Source organism: Nelusetta ayraudi, unplaced genomic scaffold (assembly GCF_046127955.1).
Source record: "Nelusetta ayraudi isolate G7.1 ecotype Tasmania unplaced genomic scaffold, CSIRO-AGI_Nayr_v1 ptg000026l, whole genome shotgun sequence".
In the NCBI taxonomy this organism is placed as follows: Eukaryota; Metazoa; Chordata; class Actinopteri; order Tetraodontiformes; family Monacanthidae; genus Nelusetta; species Nelusetta ayraudi.
In genome coordinates this window covers 9,337,501-9,362,077 of record NW_027466076.1, presented here as the reverse complement: position 1 = coordinate 9,362,077, position 24,577 = coordinate 9,337,501, and the positions used below count along the sequence as shown (strand labels likewise).

The 24,577-nt window shown below is 44.3% G+C and overlaps 2 protein-coding genes across 4 annotated transcripts in view; both read left to right on the top strand.

Moving 5' to 3' along the window:
* Positions 1 to 21,338, top strand: part of sez6l (seizure related 6 homolog (mouse)-like) — a 50,351-nt gene extending 29,013 nt beyond the window's left edge. The window contains exons 2-17 of one of the 3 annotated variants that reach the window (XM_076029737.1): positions 12 to 524; positions 2,332 to 2,471; positions 3,448 to 3,643; positions 6,022 to 6,207; positions 6,851 to 7,022; positions 7,496 to 7,662; positions 8,456 to 8,650; positions 9,497 to 9,635; positions 10,735 to 10,931; positions 14,529 to 14,723; positions 15,088 to 15,279; positions 15,948 to 16,142; positions 17,484 to 17,519; positions 17,836 to 17,950; positions 18,767 to 18,872; positions 18,982 to 21,338. In XM_076029737.1, the coding sequence (XP_075885852.1) occupies positions 12 to 524; positions 2,332 to 2,471; positions 3,448 to 3,643; positions 6,022 to 6,207; positions 6,851 to 7,022; positions 7,496 to 7,662; positions 8,456 to 8,650; positions 9,497 to 9,635; positions 10,735 to 10,931; positions 14,529 to 14,723; positions 15,088 to 15,279; positions 15,948 to 16,142; positions 17,484 to 17,519; positions 17,836 to 17,950; positions 18,767 to 18,872; positions 18,982 to 19,011 (2,774 nt within the window). In that variant the 3' untranslated portion in view covers positions 19,012 to 21,338. The remainder of the gene's footprint in view (positions 1 to 11; positions 525 to 2,331; positions 2,472 to 3,447; positions 3,644 to 6,021; positions 6,208 to 6,850; positions 7,023 to 7,495; positions 7,663 to 8,455; positions 8,651 to 9,496; positions 9,636 to 10,734; positions 10,932 to 14,528; positions 14,724 to 15,087; positions 15,280 to 15,947; positions 16,143 to 17,483; positions 17,520 to 17,835; positions 17,951 to 18,766; positions 18,873 to 18,981) is intronic. The other 2 variants (XM_076029738.1, XM_076029739.1) reach the window with 2 other exon arrangements.
* Positions 21,339 to 23,998: 2,660 nt separating this feature from the next.
* The window catches only part of ubc (ubiquitin C), a 2,828-nt gene continuing 2,249 nt past the window's right edge, over positions 23,999 to 24,577 (top strand). Inside the window, exon 1 of the mRNA XM_076029736.1 lies at positions 23,999 to 24,017. The gene's annotated coding sequence lies outside the window, so the exon portion shown is untranslated. The remainder of the gene's footprint in view (positions 24,018 to 24,577) is intronic.

Sequence of the window (24,577 nt, the reverse complement as noted above, 5' to 3'; positions counted from 1 at the left end):
TTGTTTTCCAGATAAAGAAGTCCTCACAGCTACCCCCTCTGCCCAACCTCCCATGGTGACACCGGCGAGCACAGAAGAACCAGGCCCCGGAGTCCAAAGCTCCGGCGGGCTGGCCGGAGGTCTGCCGCAGTCTGCGCCGACCCCCAAAGGACGGCCCGCGGCCCAGAAAGGGGACCACCGCGTTCTCCCCTCAGCCCTGCCCCAGAACCTGCTGCCGCTCCTGGGCAGAGGACTCAGTGTCAGCTCCCTCCCGGGAAGTCGCTCCCTGGGACATCAGAGCGGGGGATTACTGAGGAAGGTGAAAGCCCAACCGGCGGCGGCGGCGGCGTTTGGCACAGGCGGCGATCCAGCTGAGCCTCGGCCCACAGACACACACTCGCGGGCAGCCGACGCGCGCGCGCACACCGCCGAGCAGCAGCAGCGGGAAGAGGAGGGGGAGGACGAGGAGGAGGAGGACGAAGAGCAGCTCACCACCATGGACACGGTGCTGGGCACTGATACAGAGACGGGAACCCCGCCGCCAGGTATGACTCCTCATCCTTTGGTTGGCAGATTGCTGAGGTCCGGCCTTCACGCGCTAAGCGCTCCCCCAAATTTCAGCTTACAAGACATGCAGTGTCAGACACGTGGTGCCGAGTGCAGCAGAAAATCCTCCTCTCCAGAGGGCCACCACACCTTTTAATGTGTGCAATTTTTTTTCCCCTTCACTTCCTTTATGCACACGCGCTTCTTTGCAAAGCCTCACGTTTCATCTGGTTTCAAAAAGGAGGGTCTTGGAATAGACTTGGAAAGTACTGTGTATCTTTAAATGGGCACTTCATTTGGATGTGAGAGGAAAATGGCATCGTTTGAACGGCTCCTTTGGCTTCCTGTGACGCAGCCATCAGGTCAAGAGCCCGCAGAGAGCGCTTCCAAAAGTGGTTCAAAACTTGGAAGGTGATTGGCAAACTCTCTGTCTGTCACATTCAAACAGACCGGTCCGATTTTTTTTTTTTTTTCCTGTAGGCTCCGGAGGCAACGTTAGATGCACGTGAATGCCCCACTGCACGGTGGCGTTTAACTAAACTCTGGCTGGAGCCAGCCGGACGTCGAGCAGAAACAATGGTGTCTGCTGAGAAAAGACCTCAGTGGTGTTTTATCGTCTTCTTTAAATGTGGAAGCTCTTTCCAGCTCTGATAAAAGTGCCTGTGGAGAAGCATCCGCACTAATCTCCTCTGCAGCAGCCCCGGCTCTTCGCTGCTCCGTCTCCCTGCTCTTCTTCTGTGTTTTTTTAGAACAGCCATTGTGACTCCTGCCTCTTTTTCCATTGAGGAAGTTGATTGGTTCCCAGAATCTACTGAAATATTAAGACTAATTTTTTTGAAAATAAAAAAAAAAAAGGTCCTTTGGGGGGACTGACAAAATGGATGTGAGAGAATTTTTAGTTTTTGCTCTCTTTTTTTCCGCCTGCATTTTAAATTCCAGTCAGTGTTGTTGGGATTACTCCATAAAAGTAATCCAATTACTCATTTACGATTACTCATTTAAAAAGAAATTGAATTAACTTTTTTAACTACTTTGTTTCATAAGTAATCAATTGCTATGAGCATGTAACGTACAACGAACCACAATATTCTTTGATTTAGAAGAGATGAACTCAAAGTAATGTTTGTATTTCCAGCTATCGAACGCAGTCCCTGTTTTTCCGTCGCATGCACAGCTGCATCATCAATCTGTGACATCATTGTTTTCGGTTGTTTTTCTAAATCTCAGACATTTTGTGGATAATGAGACATTTTTAGCTTCCAAAATATTTCTGAAAAGTGATGGAATCGCTACTTGATAATGTAATTGTAATATAATTACAATTTTTGCCAGAGTTGTCCCATTACATTACGCTGTCACTAAAAAGTAGTTTAATTGCAGTAGTGGATTACTTAGTAATAGATTACACGCCAACACTGCTGACAGTAGACCTATTTCAATGTTTCACTAAAAAGTGACGCATCGCTCCTTCTTTGTTTCATAAATGTGCAAATCCCCCTCAATGGAGCTCCAGTGTATCACAGCCGCAGCACAGGAATTGTTCATTTAGAGTGTTTACCGTGTGGTGTTGGAGAGTGGGAGGAAAAAAAAAAAGTCATTATTTTTATTTAGCCAGGAGTCCTCACTGTGCCTGGAGTCAGCTCCGCAGCCGTTTCGGTCCCTGTTATTTCCTGTCATTAATTAAACACAGCGGGGAGATCCAGCGAGTCTCTGGTCAGGTGACATTAACATAATTAAAAAGCTGCTTGGGAAAGCAAACAAACAAACAAACAAACAAACAAAATCATTACATTTCTCTGTCCTCAGCCTTGTCAAGCTGCATGGTGAACTTCTCGGACCCTGAAGGATACATTGACTCCGCTGATGACCCGCCTCTGCCCGACGGAGCCTTCTTACACTGCACCTACACCGTGACCGTTTACACCGGCTACGGAGTGGAGCTGCAGGTACTGTGTGTCACTCGCCCCTTCCTTCGTCGCTCCTCCGCGTGAGTGGGTGAGCAGTTGAGGGCTGACCCTGGATTGAACAACTCTGACTCCTAGTGACTACCATGGGTACTGCAGCTGCCCCCAGCTCGAACAGGAACAGGGGTAGATCAGGGGGAAAAAAGAAGAAAAAAAACACCTTTGCATGCTGGTGGTTCTTCTAACTCAGGCATTCGTTGGTTTGATTTCCAAACAACTTGCATATCCATCCTTTATTGAAAAGGGAAATACTAACAATCAAATGGTCTGAAATCTCCAAGGATAAATAGTCTGTAGAGGCTCAGTTCCAGATGATTTTTTTTTATTAAGGGGGGACCAGCCTCTGTGTTGAGAATGAATCTATTTAACCTGCTAGCTGCATCCAAAAGCTTTGTGCACTACCAGTGGAAACAAAGAAGAACAAAGAAACAGCAGAAGCCGTAAGCGTTGGTTGCCTTGTTTTAGCCATCTAATAAAAGCGTGAAAACCATGCGAGGTGAAGTCTCACTTGAGATTTCATCCTGTAAAACAACTGTGTTTTTTTTTTTAAATATTATTGTTTCTGTAATTTTTTTTAAAATCATTGAGATACTAAAGTTGTGAATCTTTCAAAGTAGTTTGGACATATTTACTGGTTATGTAGTTATAATGTATTGGTAAAAAGGAAACTATTCAATCAGTGATGATAATTTTGCATAATTGCCTCAAATTGACTGCCTTGTTTGTAGTCAAAGATACCTTTCATCTATTTTGATGAAAATGTTCTATGTTTTATGAACTAGGTATAGAAATAGATTTACTTTTGAGATGCATTTTATCTTATTTGGGTTTATTCAGTTTATTCAGTCCAGCTTTCTTTTTTTGCAATCAACCACTGCAGCATGAAACGAAATGAGCTCCAGCAGCTCGAGCGTCGATCCGTCTGCACTCCGTTCCTGACATCTTCCTGTGTGCTCAGGTGAAGAGCGTGAATCTCTCGGAGGGCGAACAGCTGTCAATCAGAGGCGCAGACGAGCGCGGCGCCCTGCTGGTCCTGGCCAATCACACGCTGCTGGTTGAAGGGCAGGTGATCCGCAGCCCGACCAACACTCTGTCCGTCTACTACCGCTCCACACCCGAGGGGAGCATGGGCGACTTCCAGCTGCACTACCAGAGTGAGTGCAGATGTACCTACGAAATAATGGAAGAAAAGAAAAACATTGCAAAATGAATCAGATACAAACAGCGTAACGTTGATTGTCGTGTACACTGCGTTTCCAAATGATTCTGCAAATGATATTTTGATCTGATTTTCCTAAATAGTCAATAGAAATGAAGTCATCATAATTTTCAACTCATCAACCTTTAGAGTACAATTCGAATGTCAGTGAACGAACTTCCCGATGGCAACAGTATTTTTTTTCAAAAATAAAAACTTAAAATGCCTTAAAATGCACTGTTCCAAATTATTATGCACAACAGAGTTTCAAGCCATGTTATTGTTTGTAAAGAACTGAAAATGGTCATTTGTTAAATTAGAAGCAATAGCAGGTCATATCTACTGAAAATTAAAAGCTATTTCAATCAAAACATCTTAACAGGTCAAGTTACATTTTAACATAGGAACCCTGATTTAATAGGAGCTTCACAGTTCTAACATCCATTGAACTTGTGAGTTTGTACAGAGGGTCTGCTTGAATTTACTTGCAGAATGTCAGAATAGCCTCCCAGAGTTGCTGTTTGGATGTGAACTGCCTCCTGCCCTCACAGATCTTGCTTTTTTTTTTTTTTTTTTTTGCTTGAGGATGCAAAGCTTCTCAGTAGGGTTGAGGTCAGGAGAGGATGGGGGCCACATCATCAATTTGTCTTCTTTTATGCCCATGGCAGCCAGTGATACAGAAGCATTCCTTGCAACATGAGATGGTGCCCTGTCATGCAGGAAGATGATTTCGTTACGGAAAGCACAGTTCTTCTTTTTGTATCACTGAAGAAAGTGGTCAGTCAGAAACTCCACATCCTTTACAGAGGTCGTTTTCACACCTTCAGGGACCCTAAAGGGGCCGACCAACTCTCTCCCCACGATTCTGGCCCAAAACATGACTCCGCCACATCCTTGCTGACATCGCAGCCTTGTTGGGACATGGTGGCCATTCACCAACCATCCACCACTCCATCCATCTGGACCATCCAGGGTTGCACAGCACTCATAAGTGAACAAGACTGTTTGAAAATTGGTCTTCATGTATTTCTGGGCCTACTGGAGCCATTTCTGCTTGTTTATGCCATTGTTTATGGTGGCCGAATGGAAGGTTTATGCATAACTGCAAGCCTCTGGAAGATCCTACACCTTTGCTGCTTTGTAATGGCTTTTTTAGCAGCTGCCCTCTTAATCTGATGGATTTGTCTGGCAGAAACCTTCCACATTGTGCCTTTATTTGCACGAATCAGTGTGTGCTCTGAATCAGCTACAAATCTCTTAATAGTACAATGATCACGTTTAAGTTTTAATCAAATATTGGAGGTTTTCATACCTTGTCCAAGGCATTTAACTATTTCACGCTTTTGGGAACGTCCTTATTAAGTATTTTTTGGTTTAATTGGACTAACCTGGCAATCTAATTGACACAGGTGTCTGAGATTGATTTCACTGACCCCAAGAACCCTGAGACACAATACCATCTATGAGTTTCATTGGAAAACCAAAAAAATTACCTTTATAACAATTTGCATAATAATTTGGAACGCGGTGTATGTGTAAACACGGCGTAGACTTTCACTGCATAACTTGGAGAGTTTGCAGCCTCGGGGGCTGTTTGTCCTCGGTTTAATCGCTAATTGTACAATCAAAAAAAAAAAATGCTCTCATTTAACCACTTTGCATGGTGATTAAATCTGTCATGTAAATGAGCTGATTAAAGCTCTGATTAATTACTATCCTGCCATTAGGAAGCTGAGAATATGGGAGTTTGCGCTTGCGTTGCGCACGTTCCACGCGTGTGCGCAGCAGCGCCGGCCCATTACACGTCTGATGAGGACGGTAAAGCTGGAGGCAGCGGAGTGTTGAGCGCCACCTGGGCCATTAATCAAGGCTTTCCGATCCCTTAGCTGGGCGTCGGCGGCAGGCACCTTTGTAGGACAAGACACGCCCCGAATGAAAATGGAGATTAAAAACTTCCAAAGGCCGGGAGGATTGTTTCTTAACTTCCTAAACAGAAGCATGGATGCATGACTATGAACTGATTAAATAATCGGGCAATTCTACCTTGAAAAGAGAAGAATTGGTGTTGTGACATATTATGGTTTGAAATGACAAAAATTGGTTTGAAAATCAGCTTTGTGTTAGTTAGGTAGGTACCTCATTAGTGCAGCAAAAATTATCAAAAAGGTGTCAAAACAGAGTACAAACTGGTGTGGGTGCAAATTAATTACCTCACAGTGACAAATGACTCTCACTGCTACAAAAACTAAACTCTCTCTCTCTCTCTCTCTCTCTCTCTCTCTCTCTCTCTCTCTCTCTCTCTCTCTCTCTCTCCCTCTCTCTCCTTCTCTCCAGTTTTTAGGCTGAGTTGCTCGCTGCCCAAGAGGCCTCACTTCGGAGAGGTGTCTGTGCAGGACCTGCTTCCTGGAGGCGTCGCCCGCTTCCACTGCCACATGGGCTACCACCTGCAGGGGGAGACGCAACTCACGTGCATCAACGCCTCGCTGCCCGTGTGGCGTGGCAAGGTGCCCACCTGCAGAGGTGAGTGTCACTGAAGTTCAGTTCAGGTGGGGTTTTTTTTTTATGTCTATATGTGACTAAATGGTTCTTTAGATTTGAAAAAAATGTATACTTTCACTCCTATTTCACTACTATTTGTCAATTACAACTGGTAGTTTGCAGATTTGGACCCAACAAATACTGTTTGTAGCCTCTTTAAGATACCTGACAGGTATTTTGGCCTTTAGCATGGTGTTACTACTAGAAAATAACCTGTGTAAAATGGAAAGATTTGCAGAATCAAGGGATTTCTTTTGCATTTGCATCCAGGAAAACAGTCGTAGAAACCTGAAAATGGCAAGACTTACAAATGTTATTGGATGCATTTTGCTGTCACATATATGGGTCAATCAGATGCATCCACATGGATGGATGCGATGGTGCTCTAAGGGAATCTGGGAAATACCTTTGCAGGGAGGGTTAACCTGAAACCTGTGTCTGTTCTCGAGTTAATGTCAGAAAATTGCCGAGCAATTTTCTGCATTTCCCGAGGGACGTTTCTAACTCGTAGCAGCTCCAATTATCACGACGGTCACATAATTGTCTTTTAGAAGCTACATTAGGATGAGATCTGCATGAATCAGTGGAGAAATGTGTCCCCTGCCTCTTGACGTGCCCTCTGCAGCTCTTTGTGGGGGCACAGTGAAGAACGCTACAGTCGGAAGGGTTCTGTCCCCCACCCCTCACCATGGACCCTCGGCCACCCTGGACCGCTCCTGCTCCTGGTCTCTGGAGGCTCCCAAGGACCAGAGGCTGCACCTCCACCTGGAGAGACTGGCCTTGGGACCTACAGACAGGTTGGACTACTACCCTTTGAACACACGTCATGCACAGCTGTTAAAGATGCGACCTACTTACTTTAACTGCACTTTTATGCTAAACAGTAGAGTAGTGGTTGTCAAACTTGGAATACTTATTGAATACACATCCTGATGCTTCCAGTTTGCTGCCTAAACCTTGGCACATACGCAGCAACTGACCTAAATGTTCATTGGTCAATGATTTGTCAGTGTTGGAACAGCAAAGCACAATTTAAAACAACAAAGTTGATCAAAGTTTTGTACATTAAGTGTTAAAACACCATTAAAACAGGTAAAAAATACTTTTTAGTGTCTCTTTGGGTCGGGATCAGTCATAAAATGTAAAAATCAAATATTTTATCATAAATTTTACAAGATGAATGCTTTATTAATTGAGTCTTTGCACTGCTGCAAGTCACCCTGTAGAGCCAAATATAATTATATAGCCCCCTGCCCCCTTTTGTTGACAGGTTGGTGTTGTGGAGCGGCCTGGATGCCGGTTCCGTGGTGCTGTTCGACTCGGGTCGTGGCGGGCAGATACCTTTTGAGGGAGTGATCAGCGAGGGCCCGGCCGTGAGGATCCAGTTCATCACCGACCAGCCCAACCACAACACGGGATTCAACATCCGCTACGAAGGTAACCGGAACCGCCGTCGGCCCGGCCGCCGCTTCTGTCCCTGCAAGTACAATTTCAAACGTCTCTCACGCCGGCGTCATATTTTTTATGTTCGCCCTGTAAACAAAACAGGAGGATTGCGAGTCTGTTCCCGCGAGCGCTGCCAAGTGCAATTTGGCTTGGAAACACTGGAGAGTGAGCCGGTTGTCTCACATAATCAGAGATGCTGGCAGAGATGGGCTTTTGGAAGGATGCAAATATTTCCCCTCCAAAAGGTTCATCCCGATCAGTAGAAAGGAAGACAAACGAAAATACGTTTCGTGTGATAGCGAGATTTCAAAGAGATCCGCGGACAGTGCACGATTGTAACTTTTAAAAGCAGGAGCTGCGGTGCCAAGAGAGAGAGAGAGAGAGAGAGAGAGAGAGAGAGGAGCCGTGGGTACTGCACGAGGAACTGCGTGAGTGACAGGGAAAATGTGTGAGAGCCGTAAGAGAGTGATGAGGCGTGCTGTAAGTGAGAAGTTCAAGGTGATCATCTCCAAGCCCCCTTTCCTGTGAAAATCAAGACGAAAGCCACCTCTCTCTCCGGCTCGGCCCTGGAGAGGAGAAGAATAAAGGTCAGCCGGCAGGAAAGTGTTGAGTGAAAGAGTATCAGTGAGAGTGAAAGGAGCGGTGTCGAGAGCTGATGCCATGGTGTAGGAACAGTGGCAGCGAGGGGAAGGCTGGAGGCGGAGCTGGAGCTAGCAGAGATCACTGCAGTTAGTAACAATCATGGGTTGCACCGTCAATCGTCTTGTGTGTCTGCCTCTCCTAGCGTTCGAGCGGGGCCACTGCTATGAGCCGTACCTCCAGAACGGGAACTTCACCACCACCGACCCGCTGTACGGGGTCGGAGCCGTGGTCCAGTTCACTTGCGACCCGGGACACTCGTTAGAACAAGGCCCGCCTGTTATCGAGTGCATCAGTGCGAGGGACCCCTACTGGAATGACACGGAGCCTCTTTGCAAAGGTAACACTGATGAAAGGAGGAGCAATTATTTATTTTTTTTTGACTGGAGCGTTTCCACGTATCTTTGCTTTGATTTAAATCTTCTGTTGGATCAAAAAAAAAAATGTTGCAGAGCTTGAAATCCCTGGGTACATAAAAGGGGAGAAAATAATAAATCGTGATGGTAGCCTCAGTCAAAGACGTGAAAAATGATTTCCTCACGCCACAATGCCTGTCACCGCAATATCCGTCGGTCAGGCGGCGGTGACGTCTCTAATAGCGGAACAGGCCTCTGTCATGAAGACAAAGACGTGGGTATTTATAACCTCCGTCTGCCTGGCTGTCAAAGCCCGAATGAAAAGAAGTTCTGAGGTGATAAAAGGTGCCAGAAGATGAAAAAAAAAAAAAAAACGTTCCATTTGACGTTTGACCAGGTGGCGTTGCTGAAACTGGACAAGCTCTCTGTCCATCACCACGCAGGACTCGCTGTCATTTTGTTTTTAAAAAAATGTTGTCCAGTTGTGATAAAAGTGAAACCGCAGCAGCTTCCAGGCGAAATCGCTTAAGCGGCGGCTCGGTGCGATAAAAAGCCCTGAGGTGGAACTGAAAATGCTTTCTGTTGCCGCTTGGAAAGACAGATGAGCGAGACGGCAGAATTGAAAATAATGCAAGGGGCCATGCTTTGAACCTCCTGGTGAAGATCATTGAAAATGTATTACCTCCTAAAAAGAAACCGCAGGATAGAAAAACATACAGACTGTGTCTTAAAAAAAAAATGTTCATTGCGATTCTAAAAAGGAAAAGTTGGAACCATACTTTCCCCCAAAAGACGACGTGCCTGTAACGTCTCCTCCACCTCCCGTGCAGCACAGTGTGGAGGTGACCTGACTGGCCCAGGGGGGGTGATCCTCTCCCCAAACTGGCCCGAGTGGTACGGCGAAGGGGAGGACTGCAGCTGGAGGATACACGTGGACGAAGACAAGCGAGTGCTGATGGACGTGCAACTGTGAGAGGCATTGCAACACTTGATATCCATCCATCCATCCATCCATCCATCCATCCATCCATCCTCACTGAGCCTACTGAAAGCGCTGCAGGATCTCGTCCCAGCCGTCCTCAGTCAGCGTGCAGCCCTGCTTGCTCAGCTGGAAATGAAGACTTTATGATGAATAAATATTTTTTTTTTTTAAAAATATATTAAAAAAAACCTAGCTCTGATCCAGTGTTGTGGCCCCAGCGAGCGCTAGATGTGATCATTAAAAATGTATGCCCAAGAGTTCTGAGTGTGCAGGCCCAGCGAGGGGTCCAGCCCCATGTCTAAATGTTCCGATTGACATTTCCTGGCTCATTCCGAACCATTAAATTCAAAACCTGACAGCACAAAGATAACGCTGCTGTGTTTTTCGTCGGCTCTTAGTGTCGTTACTGTAGAACCGAGGCGTCCAGGCGATAAACAGGATGCACTGTATGGTACTTTTAGCTTTAGCAATGAGTCAGAGGAGAGGAGAAGTTCTGATTTCGACATCATTCACAATCGGTAAAGGTTACAATTTGGTTATACAGATGTTTTTCACATGGATAGAGCCGGGCTATGCTTTGCCTCATGAACTTGAGGTCAAAGGTTAAATCCTTGGGGATGTGTGACTGTCTCGGCATTAAAGTACACTTGATAAAGTAGATAAATTTTTCTCCAAACAGTACAAGTGTATCAGTAAGGCTGCAGGCGGAGGAGCAGAATGCTGCCAAAGGCCTCCAGGCTTTTCAGCAAACACACCTTCTATCGACAAATAAGTTATTCATTTTCCTCTTTAGAAATGATGAAATATCCCTTTAAGGCTGGAACATAGTATGGACAGACTTCAATGGGGCCCCAATCTGAAAATGTCACACAAGGCTCAGTCAGAGAAAAACATCTCAGAAGCAGCAAAGAAAAACATGTTTACAGGCTGTTTAACGCCTCGCCTGTGGATGAATGCAGCGCTTAGCCTTTGAGGTCATCCCGTCTCCCACGCAGTCGTCTGCCGACGTGACTGCAAGTCTGAGTCAGTCGTCCTGAGCTGACGCCACTGGCCGCTCCTGTCTCTGTCTGTCCTCCTCCTGCCCAGGCTGAACATCAGCGACAGCGACATGCTGACCATCACCGACGGCGACGAGGTCGCCACTCGCATCCTGGGCCGCTACGTCGGCGGGAGCAGCCCCTTCAAGCTTTTCTCCACCACCCCGGACCTGACCGTCACGTTCCATTCCGACCCAGCCGGCCTCGTCTTCGGAAAGGGCGAGGGCTTCATCATTAACTACATGGGTAAGAGCTGGGAGCAGACTCCCACGGGACGCCCGAAGCAGACAGTGAATGCAACTCCTAATAAGCCGCGTTCAGACTGCCAGCCAAAATCCGATTTTTAGCCCATCCAGATTGAAACCAGCTGGCTCTTTTGTAGTCTGAACAGTCACAAATCACATGAAATCCGTTTTTTGCTAAAAGGATTGAAACCGCCTTCCGGAGGTAGTTTCAAATCGCAAAATTTTACGCACTGGACCTTTAATAAAAATGAAGACCGGCTTAACATTTTTACCAGTTTCACAGAGGTTTCTGTTGTTGACCTACGAAAGTGTGTTTTCAGCTGATTATGGTGGAGTTGATTGAGACGTCCAAGTTAATGGGAGGGGCGGGGAGCCATTCCAGAAGTTGGCTGCAAGGACATCGAGGAAGTGATTGCGGTTAGATTGTTCGTGTAGCACAAGGTGCAGCGAGCGGATTGTGTTAAGGAGACCTACGAGGTCGTTCAGTGGTGCAAGGGGTCGGATGCTGTGTCCTCATTGAGGGGCTGCAGCTTGTATGCAAAGGCTTTATAGACAGCAGACAACCAGGAGACTTTCATGTGATGTGTTGTCAGCCACAACATTTAGATGTTTGCTCCACAGACAACAGGAATAGTTCAGCTTCTTGCAGTCAACTAAAGACCTTGACTGAGTTTCGGGAAGAAAAGTTTAAAACAAAACAGTTTAAAACGAAGCATCTGCGATTTTTAAACTTTGGTTTTTGAAATTTTCAAAGCGGAAACTGTTTGTTTGCAGAGGGTTTAACAATTTCCCTGCAATCGGAAAGAACACAAGGAGAAAGCGTGCACGTTTCGAAGCTACAAAAAATCCGAAGATGAGATGCACCAACTGAGAGACCAAACTATTGATTTATGGTAAAACAATAAGGCACACGTTGTTGACTTCTCCTGAGGATTGTACGTTTTTTTTTCCCCTCTCCCTAAGCAATTTGTAGAGTTGTCCCCCCTTTATCCTTCAACGGGAGCGGGAAATGTTATGTTTCCGTTCAGTTTCGCCATTCGTTTCAATTTAGCCTTTTCCCCCTCAAGCTGCCAGCTCCATTTTTCATCTCCTCCTCCCCTCCCCTCGCGTCTCCCCTTCTATTTCCCTCTGCCCTTATTCAATCACGTCCTATTTGTTTCACCATCTCACAATAGCGCTCTCATCCACGCGCCGGAGCCAAGAGTTTAACAAGTGGGCAAATAAACTCGTTTCCCTCCATTTACATGCGGCACTCGGTGACGCTCCACACATCTAACATCTGACTCCAATCTGGCGGCACTCGGGGACGCGCGCTCGCGAATTTGACTCGCAAACCACCCACCTCCCTCGAAGAACGCCGCAAACTCTCGAGCGCTTCCCACGGGAGCAAATCAAGCACACGCAGCGTGAACACGCAGGCTACAGTATGCTCTTTGATTGCATGTGTGTTTATGTGTTAGTGTGCGTCATTATTGCCTGTGTGTGTGTGTGTGTGTGTGTGCAGAATATAGTACATCACACATTCAGGCTTCGCTGACAATGAAAGCCAATATAAAATGAATAATTGATCCAGGATTCTTCATTTTACACAATCTCTGTGGGCTTGTTATCATGTACAATGTAATGCGATACTGCAGGCTGCTCGATCAATCATCAAACGCGCGAGCACACACACATACTGACATACATACACACTCATGTTCCTACGCAAAGGTCTACTGATTTAAAAAAAATAATAATAATAATTCCATCAGGAAGCTGTTTGGCTTTAACCACTGACGGCCGATGGGTTTTAAAACTGAAGTTGCGCTCGTCTGTTTTGGCCATCCTCCTAAAAGGATGGGAATCGTTTTTAATCTTTCATAGCCGTTTGCCAGTCTGTACACAAGGGGTTAGGCATCGACGAGAGCGAGAAGCGATCGCTTGAGAGAAAGACAGCAGTGATGGGTCTTCTCGGTCAAGCAGAGGGTGATATTTTTACGTTGAAATAAAAACCTTGTTGCTAATACCTTAATTATACCCTAATGATTTTTGGTGTGTGTGATGTCACACTTGAAGTGTTATTGCAAACCGTGAGCTTTAACCACCTGGCCAAGCTTGCAGTTTAAAAAAAAAAAAAAAGAGGAAAAAAAGTCTATTGACAAATGCGAGAAATGCCCACTCACAATCCCAATTTTACCTTTCTACTTTCTGTGGGCTCTTTACCAGATGGATACATGAGATTAATCTAAAATATTTTGGAAATATTCCATCTGGTGAGACAATTTGCTGCGACTTTCTGCATCTGTTACCGCCACTGTCATTAGCATAATACTTTCTTTTCTTTCCTTCCTTAATGCCGCACCAGTAGTTTTTGCCCAACCTCCCTCCCTCCAGCTGACAAAAACCGCTTGGCTTCATAAGGTTTGCGGGTATTTAAGAAGCCAAAACTCCAGCCTCTTGATCAGCGTGAGGGAGAGTTGTTCTCCTGTCGCGGCGGCGGATTTTCAATTCAAATGGGAGACGTTTTAATGCCGCCGTCTATTTGAGGCTGCGAAGATAACACGGAGACAGTTTGATCCGTGATCAGAGAGGTTCGTGCTTTAAGAGGATCCTCAGAATAATCAAGGGTCTGTCGGTTGCGAGAGTCCCGCTGAGTCTCTCCCGGTCTTATCGGACCACTCTTGAGTTTAACATCCGCATAAATCCAACATCTGTGATTTTTCGGTTTGTAAAGGGCTCGAAGGCAGAATGTTTTTATTCAGGGTTAGATAAACAGTGAATACTACTGGGCCTAGAACCTGTTCTGTAAAAGAAATCAACACAAACAGTTATCACTAGATCACCGGCAGCAGTTCACTCAGCGCTGAGTTCATGCTTCAGAAGAGACATCGATCAAATGATCGACCGTTTCTGGCTAACACAGCATGTGTGGTCATTTGGTGGCATTGTATGCGCAAAAAGGAAGCGTAGCTTCAGACACACATTTAAAGATAGATAGATAGATAGATAGATTTTTAACCCCAACAAGATTGAATGAATGAAGAAAAAAAAATTCTGTCATTTTATTCACATAATTCAAACAGTAGGAATAAAAAAAAACATCACCATATTTGTATTTTATGCTTTTGTGGGGAAATAATGTTAAGGCTTAGTCAGTGAACATTTTAGTAACGAATATCAATAGCTGATATGTAACAAAAACTCACACATTTTAATATCAAGAAATTACTTGAGCAGCACATTAAGATGTAATTTCTCTTTCTAATCTGACAGCTGACTGACAGTTTGCAATAATTCTGCTTGGGACTGTTTGTGATTGAAACCCGAAGGGTTCCTCGGCACAGCGGCGTCGGCGATGATATTTGAATGCCATCCAACTCAAATGAAATCCGTCATTCTGTCACACGGTCAAGCGAGCATACAATAAGAGTGCATCAATCTCCTTGCGACGTGCTCGCACGCGCTAGAATGTGTGGCGGCGTCACGTCTAAATGAGATGTAGCGATTCTCCCCCCAGGGACCCTCGCAGCTACCGCGAAAAAGCAGCCGAATAAACACCTCGAAACACCTCCATCGCTGCTTGCTTGATTTTTTTTCTTCCCTTCTCTTTCCACAGAGGTGTCCCGAAATGACTCGTGCCCAGATTTGCCAGAGATCCAGAACGGCTGGAAGACCACGTCCCACATCGCGCTGGTCCGGGGGGCTCGCATCACCTACCAGTGTGACCCCGGCTATGACCTGGTGGGACACGAGACCCTCACGTGCCAATTAGACCTCTCCTGGAGCTCCCAGCCGCCCTTCTGTGAAAAGAGTAGGTCCTACTTTTTTTGGTCATCTTGCATTTATTAGCGCATATGAGAATTCTTAAAGCTTGCAGCCACCTGAAGTAGGTGATGGACATTTTCTGAAATCAACTACCAATTTGCATACTAGGACCTAGTTAAGAAGTACAATTTCAGCTAAGGATGAATTCAGCTAAGCAAAGCCTCAAGTTCTCATGAGACCTTCGGTGTAATGACAATTGGATGAATTGCCACTGCACGGGTTTGTTTTGGTTGTGGTTTCCATGAAGTGCTCCAGCGACTACAGAATCTTTTAGTGGAACTTTGCATACTTCTGCGTGGCTCGGCGTGCCCGTCAGCATACCTTCATCCCAGGTTTCCTCTCTCCTTCAGTCATGTACTGTTCAGACCCGGGCCACGTGGAGCACTCCACCAGGACCCTGTCCGACCCGAAACTCTTGGTGGGGACGACCATTCAGTACAGCTGCAACCCTGGCTTCATCCTGCAGGGAGGCGCCACCATCACCTGCTACGGCCGAGAGCCAGGCACCCCCGTGTGGACGTCACGGCTACCCCACTGTGCTTGTGAGTACCAGGACTGTCTAAAAAAAAACAACCCACAAAGCATGAACTCCAAGTTGCTTTTAAGGAACGAGGAGGAGTCATTGTACCAGATGCTGGCTTTGCATGGTTCATTTGTCCCCTATCCCTTTAGTTTATTACAACCCTGTGAATAGATAGTTTCACTCTGTTGCTTTTCAGTAAACATTAGATGCTCCTTCCGAGTGGATTTGTGATCTAACATAGAGTGTGTCTGTCTGTCTGTCTGTCTGTCTGTCTGTGTGTGTGTGTGCGTGTGTGCGCGCGCGTGCGTGCGCACGTGTGTGCTTCTTTTCCTATTTTGCCCGGCCGTGACGTCTGCGCCCGCTGCACTCAGCGCTCCATCCATTGCATTTTCACCTCATGACTAACGTACTTGCAAGCGCGCATGTGTGTTTTTCACGGGACACTGATGCTCACGCAGAGTGTTTGATATGTAAATGCGATGCTAATGCGCCGTACCAATCAGCCCTCAGCCACCTGGAGGAGGGGGTGGAGATTATCCATGAGTCATGTCACCTCAACCAGAGCCTGTCGGAGCTGTCAGTTGACTTCTGACGCAAAAAAAAAAAAAATTGACTGACGTTGGCAGGTGGAGAGAGAGAGACTCAACAGGATTCAGCTTAATGTCTCTTCTTCTCCTTTGTGTCTAGCGGAGGATTCGGTCTCCTGTGAAAACCCTGGTCTCCCTGACAACGGCTACCAGATCATGTCTAAGAGCCTCTACCTGCCTGGGCAGTCGCTCACTTTTGTCTGCTACCAAGGTTATGAGCTCATCGGCGAAGTTGCAATTAAATGCATCCTTGGCAACCCTTCGTTTTGGAGCGGCCCACTCCCACTCTGCCGGGGTGAGACTTTTGCAGAAACATTTTTTCGTGGGATGTGTTTTGTATGTGTAGATTGGCAACCCCCACTCACCGTCAAACCCTCCTTTTCTTTATAAACCATTGGAACTCTGCATGTGCACAATGTCCCTCAAAAGAAAGACATAATTTCCCCACTTGGGTGCATGCTAGCCCAATAGCCTCCCGTGTTATTTGCGAGAGTTTGCTGCGTGTCCTTTGAGTCCCTTTTCCAAAAACCAAGAAATCTAAATCACAGGTGTAGGAATCGGGTGTAAATATCCACATGTGCCCTCCTTTATGTGTCGTTACCTAATGATGTGCATCAAATCAAATCTTAACTCATTTTTCCAAATATGGAAACACAACAAACAGACCACAAAAATTGAGGACAGCCCGAGGTGCCCTGGCTTGTGTTTTTTACAAGTTAAAAAAAAAACCCCTGGCTAAGAAATAGTACAATCGCACCTGAGAAGTGTTTGCTTAATGTTGGCCATTTTAGCACCAGTTTTCAAACCAAAAATCACACTAGTGGTGTTTCGCTAAACAGCTATTCGGCTTTATGAGGCTGCATTAAAACAGAAGCTGTTGACACCAGCGCACCTGTTTTTTTTCTCTCTGTACGGCTGAAGCCAGTCTTTAAAGAAGCACATTACCCACCCAGTCTACGCTTGCCTCAAACAGAGGGTTCGAAATTGTCCACAGCTGCTGCTAGTCCAGGCAGATAAAGTCATACACAACTTGTACGAATCTGTGATGTGTTTTGAATGACACGTGTGTGGGCAGGGAAGGCAGTGAAGAAAAAGTGAAGCCTGTAATGCACAAGACCAGGGTTTGTGCTTGATGAATCAGTTTCTTGTCATATAAATAAACTGTATGTGTGTATTTTCTAAACCTTTATACCATTGCTACTTTCACTCGCAAATATTATTTTTCATAAAAGAGGTTACAGGTTTGTGAAATCAAACTCATTGAAAAAAAATTTAAATGCCACTTCACTTTGGATGGACAGTATTTGAAAAAGAAAAATCTGCTGTTGTAAAAGAAAAAAAAGTGCCCACTTTTTAAAAGGGATAGTTCACGCAAAGTTGCAATTTCACCCTTTTCTTACTCACACCTTTGTCAATGTGTGCTCTGGTGAGTATACTAAGCCCAGCCACAGCAAATTCCAATAGTTCTCGGGCACCAGATGAAAAATGTTGTGGCCGGATGATTTGTAGGAGAACAAACAGCAAACAACACTGTGTGAACAACCTCTTTTACGGATTCATCCCGGTACAAAGCAGCGCGGCAGGGATTGTGTCACTTTACCTGTTGCGACCTGACTGACAGAGTGATTTCTTACAGCCACCCATGACTGCTTTGGCAACCATGCGTTGGAAGGTGAGTCTGTCCGTGTGTGTTGTACGATGTGCTCAGCCGGGCTCTGCAGAAGTCCACACGCAGCTTGTCTCCTTCAAACCGTCCAAAGGAAAAACAACACCTCACTTCCTCCGTGTGTTCTGTGCCTGTGTCAGCAAACATCTGCCTGCCCGAGTCACTGTGCGCATTCGTCCATTCGAGTGTTTGTGTTGATGTAATAGCCAGTAGCACTCACTTGTGTTTGCCACCCTCGAACAGTCTGAGGCCGCGTCGTGGTCTCTTGCCACGTTCACGCCCGTCACTTTAAATTGTTTCACCCGCCGTGTTTGTGCTCCAGTCGCAGAGGCAACTGCAGGCTCCACGCTGGATGGAGGGAACATCGCGTTGGCCATCTTCATCCTGGTGCTGCTGCTGTCTGTGCTGCTCGGAGGGGCTTATGTCTACGTCACACGGTGAGACCCATTCTTTTTGCGCATTTGCCTGCCTGATTTTTTCATTGGAATTCAAAACGGGAATTCTGTGAAAGGCTTTTAAAGACTCAGGACATTCAAAACAGTAGCTGATAGCAACATTGTCATCATCTCAGTTTTCTATTTAAATGCTTTCTTTCAAATTTTTTATCCGCGTGTGTACGAGTGTGGACATATGTGTGTATGTGTCTGTGTGGAGGGGCGGGTCCATTTGAGATGGGGGGGAGGGATGAGCTTTTATTTGTTCATTTTGCTGCATGTTTTGGCATTTTATTTTGGTTTTAATCTGTGAAGCACTTTGGGTGCCTTTTTTCATGCATGACTAGTGCTATATAAATAAAGTTTGAAGTTGAAATTGAAAAAAATGATGTCAATTCATGCACTGGTGCTGCACAGTATTTAGAGTTGATTGATTTGTGTGTCGTCTCAAAAAGCAATGCTTCCAAATATAATTGAATTGTATTTGCTTTAAATTAACTGAACACAATTTAGCAGAGCATGAGGTTAAACTCAAACCAACTCAAAGTCAGGTGGCAGGGTCTTGCTTCCTATGTTAGTTGGCAAGATATTAAAATGAAAAATGGATGTAAATTTGTATTTAAAAAAATAAAATAAACCTTAATGCCATTAGAAGTACTTTTTTAGAAAATAAAAGTCCAGCGTCATTGTGTTATTGAAAAACCAATTTGATGTACAGCTAATCCAAGGTCCAGGTCCAAGATCTGCTTGCAATGTTCCGCTTTTAATTCAGTCGAAGTTTATTCAGACAGCTGAATGGTCTGATTTCTTTTCCCTTAGGTGCCGATATCACTCCAACCTGAGGCTGCCTCTTATATACCCGCATCCCTATAGACAGATCACTGTGGAGACAGAGTTTGACAACCCACTCTATGAGACTGGAGGCGTGAGTGTTATTACTTTTGATACCACTGGACATCGTCCATCACTGCACACACAAACACACACAGGCAGCTCTAACAACGCCCTTTAAATCTTCTTTCTCATCCTAACAGGAAACTCGTGAATATGAAGTGTCGATATGAAAGGCCAAACAAAAAGACATTTCTGCACCGAGACCGACCACCGTTGCCCAACTCTTCATCCTCTTCTCCCCCTTCCTTCGCCAAAGGAAGAGGTGGTGTAAATACAAATAAATGATGTCCAGCCCCTTTGGCCGTGAAATGCATCGACTGATCCTGTTCTCTCCTCCTTTGACGAGACACGGCCACAGAACGCAGGAGGCGAAGCAGTGAGCTGGAGAGGAGTCAGACAAGTCAGTGGTGATGGGCGACGGAGAGAAGAGACAAAAGCCTTAGTTAGCACTGACGAGGGGTGGGTGTCGGGTGAGAATGGAGGTAAAGAAGGAGTAGGGGACAGGAACCAGATTGAAGAAGGTTGGTTCAAAAGATTGAAGCACTTTTTATTTATTTTTGTTATAATTTATTTTTAGGTCAAAGCGACTCTGGAATTCCGTCTTAGCAGAATTTGCAGACACTGTTGAAACCCTGAAACTCTAGAAAACATTTACGACCCTTTTTTTTATACTATTTAGTGTTACGTTTTTTTATGCAACAAGAATCGAGCGTATTGACATGCATTAATTACCTCTCTACGAAGTTGGTTTCAGTATTAATGCCAGAAATCCACATTCTTATCTGCTAAATCAATGTGCAAGGGTCTTGCCCAGGACGAGGCTTGCATGTGTTACTCTCTACCGTTCACTGTTTACTCACAGCTATAACCTGACAGTACAGATTCAAAGTCAGGAAGCAAGCTGTCGGTTTTAATTGTGACGCAGTATTGGGAACCAAAATGGAACTGCTGCCCTGAGATAACTTCGACCAGGATAATTTATCTGAATGTGTCTTAAAATCAAGAGCAAGCATTATTTTATAGATTGCATTTAATGTAATACCACATCATGCCAAAACACACCATACCATGCAATGATATTTGTTTAGAGCAAGCTATTGCGACTGGATTATAACAATAATGCAAGTGAGAATACTTTAAACTGAAACCCCCTGAAATCCTCTCGTTCCATATGGCGACTGCATATTAACGCTAGGCGGTCTAGCCTGGCAGCGGAGGCATCAGATGTGTGTTTGTGTGCAATGCAGCCAAGCCCTCAGCCTGAGCTATTTTCTTTCCAGCCTCTCCTCAGTTTCTCCTCTTTCTTTTGTGTGCTTCTTAAAGCCAGTGTTTTGCTTGTGACGAAGCATTAACATCGGCCGGATCAGGCATTCCTCTACCCACCTGTGTCTTTGTGATCTCTGGAGCTGCAACCAAACTTTGCTTCTCGTTCACTGCATTGCAGTTTCCCTCCCGAGATCACATTAAAAACTGCTTCCAGGTTCGTGCTTTCGAATTGCTCTCTGTGGTCGTAATGGTTTTACATTATAAAGCAGCTGCATACTTTGAAGAAAGAAATGGTTTTGCGAGTTTTTTTAAGCGGCCATTTATTAAAACTTTTTTTTTTCAAGAAAAATGGACACGTTATTTAAAAAAAAAAATCAAAGACAGAGATCATTTTAAGGTACATGGGGACCTTTTGTCAGTGCATTGTATTGTTACGAGTGTCCATTGACACAAATTGGCAGTTGTGACACAACCATGAATGCTTTATTGCTCAGAACACATGGTGTCCACCACCATTCAGTGCCGCCAATTTAACCATAGCTGATCTGTCTGACTCTCACTCGTAATACCGAAAATTGACCAAGAAAAGAAACACAGTGATGAATTGGCAGGTAGATTTCTTGGCAGCTTTTGCTTTCATCCCAACTTCCTGGGTCTGAGCTAAAAGAGGTCATGCGCTTATCAGGACGTGCCGGTGGCTTTCTGTTCTGTCTTGATGAGATGTCAGCTGTCTCCTGTCCCTCAAACTCTCATCTGCCTGCAGTCACCTTTAAGGCTTTTTAGTCCAGCCGGTCCTGTTCTGGCTTTAGTTATAGTTAAGTGGTATCTAAATCCCTGGCTCTCGGGCCATTACTGTACTGATGTCTTCTTTCTCACGTGTAGATAACTCGATGACTGTCGTAGACTGGCCACAGTGCCCCCAGTCTAGACCAGCTAATGGTTAAAAAGGAGGGGGAAAAAACAAAACAAAGAAAAAAAACGATCATTGTTGCAAATGTTGAGGTTTGCAATGTGAATAGGTCTCGCTATTGTTGAATGACTGATCTTTTGATTACAAGCTCAAGCAGTCCAGCAGATGGTGTATTTATTTTGATGTACTGTATATGTGATGTTTTATGCAGATTGATAAATGTACATTTTCATGAAATGAAAAGACAGATGTTAACAGTTTTCCCTAAATAAATGGTAAAATTCTAATAAAAAAAATACAAAAGACCTTTTTAAATACTGAGACTGTGTCTTTGTCTTTTGTCTTTGGTACATAATTACTTGTTGTATTTTTCTATATCTGATGAAGTTGTTTTAATTACTGTTCAAGAATAACATTTGTGGTCTCTTTATATTTTTAGTAATGTCTGTCATAACCAACATATTAAAATTAAATGAGGCTCAGCTTACAAGGCAAAACGTTTAGACATTAACTGCACTTGAGTTCAAGTGAGTGAATGCGTTCATGATTACATTAATTGGCTCCCTCTCTGCCATTTGCTTATTTCGCATGTTTGTTCTTCCCGTATTCATTTAGTAATTACAAGTTCCTGTGATCCTATCTTGGAAGCCTGATCTGAGAAAAAGAACCATCAATAACATGAACAAAGTTTCCTGAAAGCAGAATCCTTATGCATGCAGCCAGTCATACTGATTTTGCTCCCACTTGATTTGAAAGGCAGCTCCCTTTTTTCAGAGCTTAGTCGTGTGGTCTTACAAATAACAATACCCTGTGGGTGGCAGTCAAACCCTGCCCCCAACAATTTTTATCGTCCTAATGATTCCTTCTGTTCCCATTCTGAATGCTAATAAGAAGATAATACTTCCTGCCTTGATCGCAATTTCCACAGGCTTTCCTGCTGCGGTTAATTCAACTGTTGAGAAGCTTTTAACCAGATGCTTGATGATATCAGGCACTCTGAGGAGTGTTGCCCACACAGGCGTAATGAGCCAAAAGCTTTTGCAAAGCCAGAAATACATTATGCTCATGTTGGCATCTATTACATTTGGCTGGCATCATTATCGAGTAAGAATATCTAATAGTGCAGCAACACAGTGGGGTCATTAATATCAGCAGTCATTAACAGCGTGGGTCTGACCCGAGTAAATGAAGCATAGAACCTTTAAATATCTACATATTCATGTTGAAACAAATGACAATGGTGATGGAAGTTCTTTGTAGGAAATATCTCATACTGATTGATAACCAATGAACTGAAGGCAGTGAACAGACTGTCCCATTCTTATTATTTCAAAGGAAAACAATGGCATAGTGAAGGGCTGTAGTGTGCGACTACTCTTGTTTTTATCTTCAAAACAAATTAGTAATACGCTCAAGTCACTAAAACTTGTGACTTGTATATTTTTGCCTCCACAACTCTACAGTCTTCAGGAAGCAGATGGCACCAGCAGAGTTTTGGTCTCAGAATCAGAATCAGAAACACGTTTATTGCCAAGTAGGTTTACCACTTACAAGGAATTTGTTGTGGTGTGGTTGGTGCTTCAGAGGACAGAAGAACAAAAAAAGAGGGCAGTAACTATACAAAAAATATTTAAAAATATACAGAAGGAAGTCAGCTATACAGTATATACACTTTGGATAAGTTACAATTGGGTAATCTACAAAATTAACAATGTATTTTATTAACAAGTATGTAGTGCAAGAGTGAGTGCAGGGTAGAGAGCTGATGGAGTGCATATTGTCTATGGGTGGAGGGGTGGGGGGACACGAGAACTGTTAATCAGAGCAGTTGCGGATGGAAAAAAGCTGTTCTTGTGGCGGGAGGTTCTGGTCCTGATAGACCTCAGCCTTCTGCCAGAGCAAAGGGGCACAAACAGTCCATGAGCCGGATGGGAGGGATCTGCTAATATCCTGCCTGCGCGTCTCACTGTCCGGGAGGTGTACAGCACAAAGTTATAGATTGATCTTAAAGGCATCTTAGCTGCAGCCACCATATAAAGTGAAAACCCAGAGCATGTTTGTCTACTATTCAGAGAGATTGAATAATGATCCAGTTGAATTTCATCTTTGAAAAAAAAAATCAGTCTTCAACATTTATCTACAGAGTGATCTACTTTATAACACAAACATTGGCATGTGAGATAAGATTGACTATTAATTCTGTCTTGATTTAAGGATGCTGAGATTGGAAGGCAGGATGTATAGGAAATCTGCGGACGGAGTGAAAGATGATTAAAGAAAGAACAGCTCGCAGAGGACAGGTTTAGATGGTAGCAGTTGATTAGCTGCGGCCACCCCCGAAGATAACAGCCGAAAGAATGAAAAACGTAATTAAAGGGCAGATCACCAAGTAAGTGTGACACAACTAAAAGACAATTTAGTCAGTCAATCATCAAGAGCAGACACCAAAACAGACCGGCACAATTTTATGTTCAAAGTGACCTTTTCAGCTGCGTGCACAACATTTTTTAATCAAATGTCCACAAATTTATCACTGCATGTATAAAAAATAAAGAAATAAACTATTGAATTCATTCATTCAGATATATGTTAAGAGTTTTCCCCAATCTAATCCACAATATTAAGCCTTTTGTAAAATGCAAGTCATTGTAACGTTGTTTATTGTTGGTCTGCAGTTTCCGGTTCGACCTCGGTACCGCATGTATTCATCCGCGCTTAAACTTATTGATTTTCCATACGTTACTCATTTCTATTTGCTTATTGTTCAAGACGAATAACTGTGGGCTTGTGTTTGCCTCGTCTATATTTCGAGTAAATAGTCGGGGGGGAACAAAAAACGCGTTTCTATGGACGTCATGAAACATCTATAGTTCCCATGGACGAGAGCGCGGAAGGATATCGTTCCTCGCGAGTATAAAGCTCACCCAGCTGCGTTTGTCCGACATTTCGAGTTAGATCTACTGTCCTGTTGAAAGTGCTCCGCAAGGGAAAATAATTTTCGTAAGTAAATTTATTTCAGTTATACGTTTTTCTCTGTATATTTTCGTATTATGCTCGGGAAAACTATTTCGCATTTATGCCACATAAGACTAGTGTTATCAAAGATTACATCTGCTGTTTCGCCTAAATCCAAGATAGTCGGGCCTATCATAAAATGGCGTTATATGTAACATCTGCTTATATTTCGCTTTTATTTCAATTCCAAAAGTGAAATTATGTTACCACATGCGAGACTGAGCGTTAAAAGGATACGATTTGTCATTTCGCGTTAACCTTTTGCTTGCGACGTTAGCCTTTAATTAGCAACGTTAGCTCTTTTTTTCGACGAAGGTTCGACGAACAAGAGGAAGAAACTAGACTAGGAACGGTACTTTGTTCTTATATGACACCGTTCTGACATGAACAAAGGCAGTCACTTGCACTTCGATGAGAAAATGCGCACTGAGAATTTTCTGGAAACGCTAACGCCTTGTTTTAACTGCGTCATCAACGAACAGGCCCGATTTACCCGAAGTCATATGAATGGCTCAACCGCATTACGTGCACGAAACCGGCAGTTG